Here is a 7,623-nt window from a genome sequence, read left to right as displayed (position 1 = left end):
CATGAAACGAGAACTCTGCTTCTAAATCCCAGTGTACCCCTGGTGCTGCTGGAAGACATGGGAGTAGATAAATGAGCCAACTTCAGGCACACAGTATCTTGCTGGATAGGCTTAAATCAGGATTGCCTTCGGTTTTGCCTGGAACTGTACAACAATGTATTTCCTCTCATTAAACTGGTCATTTTTCCATGCATGTCTGTCCCTGCTGAATGACTTACAGTGGTGCTTGAAAGTTTGTGAACCCTTTAGAATGTTCTATATTTCTGCATAAATATGACCTAAAACATCATCAGATTTTCACACAAGTCCTAAAAGTAGATAAAGAGAACCCAGTTAAACAAATGAGACAAAAATATTATACTTGGTCACTTATTTATTGAGGAAAATGATCTGATATTACAAATTGTTGACCAGTGTAATCCTAATCCAGATATGGGACACTTACCTTTCATGGGGTCATTTGGGTTTCCCTTTGCCTGACCTCTCTCTTCTCAGATCCGATCGGGCACATTAAGCTACACAATGAGCTCTTAACCCACAAAGAGGCTTCTTTAACATTCTCTTTAAAATGTCTGTTGTACGTGTGTTCTACACAGGCTTTACTTCATCTCGATTTTATCGCAACATCTGAGACTTTTACGAAACAATTCCACTACAGTTCATTAAAAAAAACAAACAAACAGAACAGTGTCTGATTCTGCAGAGGTTTATTATACAAGGAGGCAAGAAATGCACAACAGAGCGTGAAAACTATGTACATTGGACAAATTGTGAAATATACAAAATAAAAAAAAATGTTCACTTCATGTTCAAGTCATGGATTTATATTAATAAATAGGAACTTAACTGGCATGTGGATTTGCTCTTTGAGAACAGCATAACACAAGACCATATCATATCTCATCATATTTATAAAGGCTCTGAGGAGGAAAAGGATCATTTTCATGTTTCATCCTCAATCAGTGCTCTTACTCTGAGAGGCTTTATAAATATAAGGTAAGGACTTCAGAAAGAAAGCAGACCAAAGATGAGATTTTGTGCTTCGGTGTTTAAGGAATTAGATGTACGGAGTACATGTGCCCAGTTCAGTCCTTTTGCAATTTAAGATCATATTCCTTCGAACTATGGCGTAGAATGCCCTAAAGCCAGCAACTGAGGCGCCTGAGTTCTTTCTCTCCGATTCAGATGTTAACGAGGTTGGCTGAATTTTGAGGTAATCTAGGCTAAAACAAAATCTTAATTCTAAACACGGTGTTTAACAGCATTTATTTTCATTCAGTAACATCTATTCATTGGGTTGAACGGTTGCTAGTATTACACAATACAGAGCAATTCGATTTCAATAGACAACCACGTGTCGATAAAAATGTAACGATGGCAAGCTTATTGTTGCGTTTTGGTTATCAATGTGCATCCAAAAAAACAAAACACAGGCTAATCTAGCAAGTACATTGTTCACACAGTTAAATCAAAGGCATAAACCATCAATCTCCTGCTAAAAAGGTAACTTTTTTGGGGAAATTCTACGCTAGGAACTGCTACAGCATCGAGAGCGAGCAATAAAAAAATAATAAAAAAAAAATTGCCTTTGCGTTCATTAATAACAATCCCAACTTGTAGGAAGAAACAAAGTCACAAACTGACCAATTCCATCGTTCACACAAGTCCAAATACAGTCGTTCTGGTTGCTTGAGCTGCAAAGAGAGAAGGAAAAGCGAGAAGCTTGAAGAGGGACTGCAGTGCAGAGGTCTGGAGAAGGGAAAGTCAAGCATTTGGTTTGAGCAAAAGGAAAAACAGGTAGCGTCTTCCATCTATCCACACAAGCAGCAAGCTGAAACATGGCATGAAGACAGCCTTTCTGGAGTCTCCATGTCCGAAAGATCAGTTTAGAGAGAGGAAAATTGGACAAAGCAAGCTCCAGGCTCGAGTCACAAACAGTGAAAGGATCTCAGAAGCCATGAAGGACAGAGGCGAAGTGACGAGTTCAGTCTCAGCAGACGGGCCTCGGCTGCTTCATACAGTAATGCGCTTCAGTGGCAGACACGTACGCAGACTCTGGAAAGAAGTCTTCATGAAACTCAGCCAAAAACCTACCAGAGGGGAGGAAAAAAAAACAAAAACAACAACCATCTGTTACTGAACAATTTCTAATGAAGGTCAATTATAACACTGCACAGTAGTATGGAGTCAAGGAGCTTCAGAGAGATGAAGCCTTTCGACACTGGGAGAAAAAAAAAAACTTTAAAACATAGCATGTTATGATGACATATTAAAAAAAAACGAAAAAAAAAAAACCTACAGTTCCTGAAGACACTCAGAGATTTAAAAAACAAGAGTGCTCCGAGAGCACAATATCCCCTGCTGGGAACTCTGGTAAAATGTGACTGAATTGAACAAAATTACAATAAGTGTATTACTGGCATATAAGAAAGAATCCTGCCAAGTTTCATGAAATTCCTCCAAAAATTGTGAGGGAAGCTGATTTCAGAAAGCAAGCACACCTTGATGAAATTGCCAAAGTACAAGTTTGTTAATAATCAAGGGCATAACTCTGGTAAAATTTGCCCAAATTAAATGAAATTTCAATATGCGTACAACTGTCACATAACAAAGCCTTCTGTCAAGTTTGGTGAAATTCCTCCACAAATTGTGAGAGGAGTTGATTTCAAAAGAACGTACACCCTCATGAAATTGTCAAAGTACAAGTTATTTAATCAAAGGTCAAAACTCTGGTAAAATTTTCACAAACGAAATTAAATCGCAATATGCGTATTACCGTCATAACAAGGCCTTTTGCCAAGCTTCGAGAAATTCGTCCAAAAATCGTGAGAGGCGTTGATGTCAGAAGGCAAACACACCTTCATGAAACTGTGAAAGTACAAGGTTAAGGGCTGTAACTCTGGTAAAACGCGACCGAATTGAACGAAATCATAATATGCGTATTACCGACATATAACAAGGCCTTTTGCCAAGTTTGGTGAAATTCCTCCAAAAATCGTGAGAGGAGTTGATGTCAGAAGGCAAACACACCTTTATGAAACTGTGAAAGTACAAGGTTGTTAATCAAGGGCTGTACCTCTGGTAAAATGTGACCGAATTGAACGAAATCACAATATGCGTATTACCGACATATAACAAGGCCTTTTGCCAAGTTTCATGAAACTCCTCCAGAAATTGTGAGAGGAGTTGATTTCAGAAGGAAAACACACTCATGAAATTGTCAAATTATAATTTTGTTAAATCAAGGGCTGTAACTCTGGTAAAATGTGACTACATTTAACGAAATTACAATATGCGTATTACCGACATATAACAAAAGAATCCTGTCAAGTTTAGTGAAATTCCTTCAAAAATTGTGAGAGGAGTTGATTTCAGAAGGTGGGCACCCTTTCCAGGACGGACATCACCATGACATAATCCCCCTTCAGGCCTTTCAGCCAGGGGGGATGAAAAACAAGTGACAAATTTATGAGAAATTAAACTCCGATATTCTCCGATACAACAAATCACATGCTTTCTGGCTGCAGTGCATTAAAAAAAAATGTAGTTTAAAATCTCGAGTTGAAAACAATCACTTTATTCTTTTATATTCAAGGTTAAGGTTTATTTAATGTCATTTCAACCATATACAGTTGGTACAGTACACAGCTCAAACAAAACAACGTTTCTCCAGGACCATGGTGCTACATTAAACACCACAGGACTACAAATCTACATTACAACATAAAAGTGCAAGAGTACAACACTGCAGACAATAAATGACACAACAGACAAACAATAAACGACACATAGTGCAGAGTTGAGTGTGCATATTGAGGCAGTATATGAAAAGGGAATAAATATAAACCTTGTGTGTGTGTGTGTGTGTGTGTGTGTGTGTGAGAGAGAGAGACAATGTAAACATTGTAAGCAATAGTGCATTACTGTCCACTGTGCAAAGACTACAGTGCGAGTCGTGTGTTCAACAGTCCGTGAAAGTCCATATCGCACAAACAAGGAGGAAAGATTGCGTCCCCCAGAACTCTCAGCTCCGCCATTTCAAAGCAACAGACACTTGGGCAGATCACTTGGGCACTCAAAAGTAACAGGAAACTGCTCTTGCATGATAATTATACATTTATAAAACAGCTAAGACAAAAAAAAATAGGACAGGGATAAACAAAGCTGTGTACTTTATATATTCATCCCCTGTTGCATCCTGGAAGCGCAACAATCACATGCTTCCTGGCTGCAGTGCATTCTGAGAAACGTAGTTAAAAAACTCTTAGTGCTTCATTCTTTTGTACTGTTTAATTGAGGAGGAAAGACTGCATTTCCAATAATACTTGGCTGGAGTCTGTGGTGTGATTATGTTGATTCAACCTTGAAAACTGATCTGGTTCCTTGACAAACACAATAACAAACAAACAAACAAACAAACAAACAAACAAACAAACAAAACAAACAAACCCTCAACAACCCTTTTTGTTCATCATAGATTTGTCACTTCAATCTCAGAAATTGAGTTTTTTCCCCCTCACAAATTTATTACTTTACAATCTCAGAGAACATTCAAGTTCTCTTCTCACAAATTTACGACTTTAATCTCAAAAAGCACAGAACACCGTGAAATTCCTCTCTGCATTTAATCCCTCTGAAGCAGTGAACACACATGCACACGCAGAAGTGAGCAACAAGCACGGACACACACACACCCATTGCAGTGGGCAGCTATCCTACAGCACTAGGGCTGCGTACCGGTACTGTGTACCGGTACTGTACCGTGAAAATCGATTCGGTACAGGTCCAAAATACCGGATCATGAAGTACCGGTACTGTACCGATATAAATTTACACCAAGTATCTGCTTATTTTGTGACTGAAGATGCGTAAATCCTACCACAAAGACGAAAATTTAGCACTGGAAAAGACGTAAAATGCCACGCTGAAACTTGAAATCAGAGCCATCTTTGATTTGAGATCCTCTCGCCACAGTCTCATGAGACATTGCGAGAGCTTGGCTGATCCAGCGTTCTGATTGGTCAAAAAGACTCAAAAGCAGGTCAGCCATTTTTCCTTTGCTGGCATTGGCAGTCTTTGCTGCTTTGTGTAATTTTGCCGCGTAAGTTAAAGGCCGCGGACTGCGCGTAGTCTGTAGTACTCTAGTGTAGTCACTTCTCGCTGTGAGATAACTTATGACTTTTTGTCCCAAGTTAACTATAGTGCGAGACTGAGAGGGTGACTGAGAAGTGAGGCAGGAAACCTAGTTATGTTCGGTTTTCTTTGAATAAAGATACTGACAAGTTGTCAACAGTTTATTAATGTTTCTGTCATTATTAAAGTAGTTCAGAAGAATTTGTCAAATTGTTCAGGTACAGGTCCGGACCTGTACCTAAACCTCTGTACCAGTACCTGTACCTGATGTTACGTTTAGGTACGCAGCCCTATACAGCACCCAGGGAGCAGTTGGGGGCTAGGTGCCTTGCACAAAGGCCCTTCAGCCCAATTTCAAGCCATGGCCACCCCATGTTAACCTAACCTGCATGTCTTTGGACTGTGGAGGAAACCAAAGCACCCGGAGGAAACCCACACAGACACGGGGAGAACATGCAAACTCCACATAGAAAGGCCCCTGTCGGCCACTGGGCTCGAACCCAGAACCTTCTTGCTGTGAGGTGAAAAAAAAAAAAAATCCTGTCACCGAGTTTGAAGAACGATCAAGACCAGTGCCACCATTTCCATTTTCAGGCCACACCCACTTCGGGATTAAATCTGAATCCAGATACTATTCGTTTCAATTCTATTTTAATTGTTATGCTTTGAACAAATCAACACTGTGAGAAAACAGCTTTACAGAAATGTATACAGTAAATCCCAAATATAAATTTTTAAACTGTATAAATTTACCCCAAATGAGCAAGCCAGAGGTGAGGGTGGGAAGGAAAAAACTCCCTGAGAGATCATGAATAAGAAATCTTGAGAGGAACCAGACTCAAAAGGGAACCCATCCTCATGTGCGTGACACCAGATAGTGCGATTATAAATCACTTCTCGAAGAAATCGACTGTATGCCGTATACTATATAAACAAAAAGTGCAGCTATGTTATCAGGAACTTATGAGCTTATATAAGGGGTGGAATGGTGTAGTGGTTAGCACTGTCGCCTCACAGCAAGAAGGTTCTGGGTTCGAGTCCAGTGGCCGAAGGGGGCCTTTCTGTGTGGAGCTTGCATGTTCTCCCAGTCTCTGTGGTGCTCTGGTTTCCCCCAAAGACATACAGGTTAGACTAATTGTGACTCTAAATTGACCGTAGGTGTGAATGTGAGTGTGAATGGTTGTGTGTCTGTGATGACCTGGCGACTTGTCCAGGGTGTACCCCGCCTCTCGCCCATAGTCAGCTGGGATAGACTCCAGCTTGCCTGCGACCCTGAACAGGATAAGCGGTTACGGATAATGGATGAGCTTATGAGTATGAGGGTCATTTCTGACTCTCTTATAGTTTTAACTTAAAGTCTATTGTATTAAAATGAAGTTATTAGCTGTTCAGTGATGGAGACTTGAGTGCAAACTAGGGTTGGGCGGTATTACGGTAAGAAGGTATCCCGAGGTATCCAAAAGTACCAACGGTATCGGTCTCATTACCGTCATTTTAAAAAAATATATAATATCTAAATAAATATGGAGTACATGAGGTCATAATATAAAATAATAAATTGAAGATCATCCCGAATAACTGTGTGATCGTATTTTCACTAATTCTATCAATTTCCTAAAGAAGTTTTCATCGCGTGCAGGGTTGTTTATGTCGTTACCATGGCAACCCTGCGTGACATTTTGGAGTCTGACAGAAAGCTTCGCAAGAGACTGAGACCGGGGGTGTCATGGCTCAGATGGCTAAGGCACCGTACTATAAATCCGGGGACCCGGGTTCGATTCTGACCCGAGGTTATTTCCCGATCCTGTCTCTCTCTCCCCCGCTCATTTCCTGTCTCTCTATACTGTCCTATCTAAAAAAAAAAGAGACTGAGACCGCGGTTGAAAGATGGCAAGTCAAGATAACGAGTTAGTGGCAAAAAAAAAATAAAACATCGGCAGTGTGGCAGTATTTTGGTTTCAAACCAAACGAAAAATCTAATATGTCCCCTAAGGCACACCATAGCCTGGGGTACTCCACTTCCACGAGATCTCTCCAATGAGTTGTGTTTTGAGTAGGTTACATGAGTAACAACAAGGTAAAATAATATAACGTATGACATTTGGGATGTGGGTAATAAACGTTTGAAATGTCATCTACTGAAGAAACGGAAGAAAACATCGTAGTGTAAACTGTTAGGTTTCTGGTGGGAATTAGCAATGCGCTTGCTATCTTTGTTGGGTGTGTTAAACCGTATGGATTTAAGTGGAATAATTGTAAGGAGTTATGTGATCAAGACAACGTTTTAAGCAAGGTAAGGCCATTTGATTATTAATTTCCCCGCCATGGCATGACGTGGGCCCATATGATTTTGCCTTGTGCAGCTATCACGCATTTGAATTAGGTTCGCCTCATTTACGCTGAAGAATATGGTTTATCGCGCAGTCTAAACGGACTTGGGTGTTGGTTGATTCTTTTTCTTTTTTTATTTCCCATGCTTGAAAGGGTATG

General features: G+C 40.1%; 1 protein-coding gene across 2 annotated transcripts in view; it reads right to left on the bottom strand.

The window, feature by feature from the left end:
• Nucleotides 1-692: 692 nt before the first annotated feature.
• The window catches only part of LOC132866139 (male-specific lethal 3 homolog), a 135,198-nt gene continuing 128,267 nt past the window's right edge, over nucleotides 693-7,623 (bottom strand). For both annotated transcript variants that reach the window (XM_060898733.1, XM_060898734.1), the window contains one exon: nucleotides 693-2,090. In XM_060898733.1, the coding sequence (XP_060754716.1) occupies nucleotides 1,991-2,090 (100 nt within the window). In that variant the 3' untranslated portion in view covers nucleotides 693-1,990. The remainder of the gene's footprint in view (nucleotides 2,091-7,623) is intronic.

The sequence above is a fragment of the Neoarius graeffei genome, chromosome 18 (assembly GCF_027579695.1).
Source record: "Neoarius graeffei isolate fNeoGra1 chromosome 18, fNeoGra1.pri, whole genome shotgun sequence".
In the NCBI taxonomy this organism is placed as follows: domain Eukaryota; kingdom Metazoa; phylum Chordata; class Actinopteri; order Siluriformes; family Ariidae; genus Neoarius; species Neoarius graeffei.
This window is presented reverse-complemented; position numbering and strand designations above follow the sequence as displayed.